The sequence below is a fragment of the Chrysochloris asiatica genome, unplaced genomic scaffold (genome assembly GCF_000296735.1).
Source record: "Chrysochloris asiatica unplaced genomic scaffold, ChrAsi1.0 scaffold00229, whole genome shotgun sequence".
Classification (NCBI taxonomy): Eukaryota; Metazoa; Chordata; class Mammalia; order Afrosoricida; family Chrysochloridae; genus Chrysochloris; species Chrysochloris asiatica.
The window spans coordinates 1,272,092-1,274,792 of record NW_006408747.1 but is presented as its reverse complement, the minus strand read 5'-3'; the positions used below and the strand labels follow the sequence as shown (position 1 = coordinate 1,274,792).

Genomic DNA, 2,701 nt, shown 5'->3' with positions numbered 1-2,701 from the left:
ATGGCCCAACTTCATCTCTTACTTAGGTCATGTTGTCAGGAGGGACCAGTTGCTGGAGAAGGATGTCATGTTTGGTAAGGTGGAAGGTCAGAGAAAAAGAGGAAAACTCCCAACGAAATGGATGGGCCAGGTGGCATCATCGATGGACTCAAGCATGGCAACAGTTTTGAGGTTGGCCCAGGATCGGGCAGTGTTTCTGTCTGCTCTGCATAGGGTCGCTATGAATCAGTGCCGACACGATGGCACCTAACAACATACTGAGGACCTTCTAATATGATCACTTTCAGAGTAGTTTGTAGTAGTAGCCAGGCACCATCTAGTTCTCTGATCTCAAAGTCGTGGAGACTGATGTTCCATTAGTCCATTGGACTAATTGATTCCAAACATCTTCAATTCTCATTACTCTTGTTTCTTCCACACAAGGTACAGACCAATAGCTGTACCTTACGTGGCTGCTCAGGAGCTTTTATCATCCTAGACGTTATCCACCAAAGTGGCAGGTAGAGCATTGTCTTTGTGCACCTTGCTATGCCAGTGGACCTTGATGTCCCCTGAGACTATGGTCTGGAGTCCCCAGGTCCAGCAACTCATTCTGGTTTGTCTGTTTTTCTGACAGTTCGTGGTACTTTCAATATTATTCTCTGATAGCATTACCCAATACATCTATTCTTCTAATCTTTCTTATTCATTGTCCTACTTCCACATACATATGAGGCAATTGAAAATACCATGGCTTGAGTTTTGTGCACCTTAGTCCTCAAACTGATATCTGCTCTCAAACAATTTAAATAGGCCTTATGTAGCAGATTTGCTTAAGAAATCATTTGATTTCTTGACTGCTGCTTCTGTGAACGTTGGTATTGGATCAAGGCAAAATGAAGGTTTTACAGCCTCATCTTTTATCCTTTTATCATGCTATTATTTAATAGCCCAGTTATGAGAATTTTGTTTTTCTCTTTATATTGAAGTACAATCCATACTGAAGGCTATGGTCTTTAGTCTTCATCAATAAGTATTTTAAGTCCTTTATGCTTCCAACCAGCAAGGATGTATCATTTGCATATTTCAGGTAAAGTCAGAAATAAGAAGAAAAAGTATGTGGCTAATTGCCTTCATAAATTACTGTTTCCTTTGTTATCAGACTCAAAGAACTAGATGGTGTCCAGCTACCAGTACTGAACATCTTGATCAAAGATTCTATAGAAAAATCCTGGTGAAAAGAGGGAAAATGCAGAACTGAAATTCAACTTCTTATGGATTTCCTGGAGCCAAAGGAACTGGATGAACTCCTGAAAATATTGCCCTGAGATCATCTTTAAACCTTAAACCAAAAATAGCCCCTGACACTGTGCCTTAACTAGTTGAAAAAATAATAATAATCTGCCTTGAGCATTATGCTCTTTTGAACACTATATGGGATCAGAGCGACAACAGCAACTCAGTAGATTAGATAGGAACTTTATTGGTGGAAAATGCTAATGAGGGAAGAACAACTCAGAAGAAAATGTATGAGAATGGTTGTTGCACAACTGTAAGAATTGAATCAGTGTCACTGAATTGTACATACAAAAACATATATCTGTGTGTGTTATAATGAGTAACACCAAAAATAGAAGATAGGTTCTTGGCATAAGATAATTCCATCCAACAGAGCATAAAAAGTATAAATGCACAAATACCAATCCCAAACACACTGCACTGAAATGATGCTGAGAGTGATTAACATTACCTTAAATTTACAAGATTTCAGTTCCTTTAAGAAGCATATGAGTCTTCAATATGCATACTATAAAAAGCTTGTGAGATTTTGTAATAACAAATACTGCATCTGTTGAATATTAATGGACTTTCATTTTGATGCCTAATAACATCTCTAGATAATAATATTGAAGATACAGTTGTACTTTTAAAATAGATGTGCATTTTATAACTAAATGAATCCTTTGAGATAAGGTTTTTTAATGAGTGTCTTTATTTTGTACTTCACGGTGATACTTTTCAGAACATATAAATGTATCTCACTAACAATTATTCTAGTTTATTAGATTTTTGAACAATAATATTAAAGACTTCTCTTTCTCTCTCCTTTGTTGCTTAATAGGAGTGAGCTGAGTCGACAGAAACTTCATACCCAAGAGCTGCTTTCTCAGCTGGAAATAGCAAATGAAAAGGTAGTTGAGGTAAGATAAGGAGTCTCTAGGGAAGTACTTTCTGCTGCAGCTTGATACACATGTTATAGAATTTTACCTGAGCCAAGTCTAAATTAATTCCCTACTTGGAAATGTCCATACAAATGTGAGTATTTTTTGTAGAAACCATCTATAAGTCTTAAAGTCCATACTTAAGATAATGTGAATAAAAATCTTCAAAAGTCACCAACTCATCATATGTATATGATAAAAGGTAAAGGACTTTATTTCAGTTTTACTAGTAAATCTTATGTAGTGTTTCAGAAAATAAGTTAGGATTCTCTTTATTTCTATGCATATCTAAGATCACTCTTTTTAAACCCAGTCTTATCGTCAGTAATAATACATCTTGATTGCATGTTTGATCAATTTCAGATTGCAGAAGTTGGTAGAATTCTTCTATTTCATCCTCACTGGCTTTAGTGTTTGGTGTGTAAATTTGAATAATAGTGGTATTAACTGGGCTTCCCTGTAGGTGCATGGATATTATCCTATCACAGGCAGCATTGTAC

At 36.2% G+C, this 2,701-nt stretch overlaps 1 protein-coding gene across 1 annotated transcript in view; it reads left to right on the top strand.

Annotated features, from left to right (window-relative positions):
- SCLT1 (sodium channel and clathrin linker 1) overlaps positions 1-2,701 on the top strand; it is a 272,952-nt gene that overhangs the window by 256,307 nt on the left and 13,944 nt on the right. Inside the window, exon 17 of the mRNA XM_006873207.1 lies at positions 2,102-2,180. Coding sequence (XP_006873269.1) covers positions 2,102-2,180 — 79 coding nt within the window. The remainder of the gene's footprint in view (positions 1-2,101; positions 2,181-2,701) is intronic.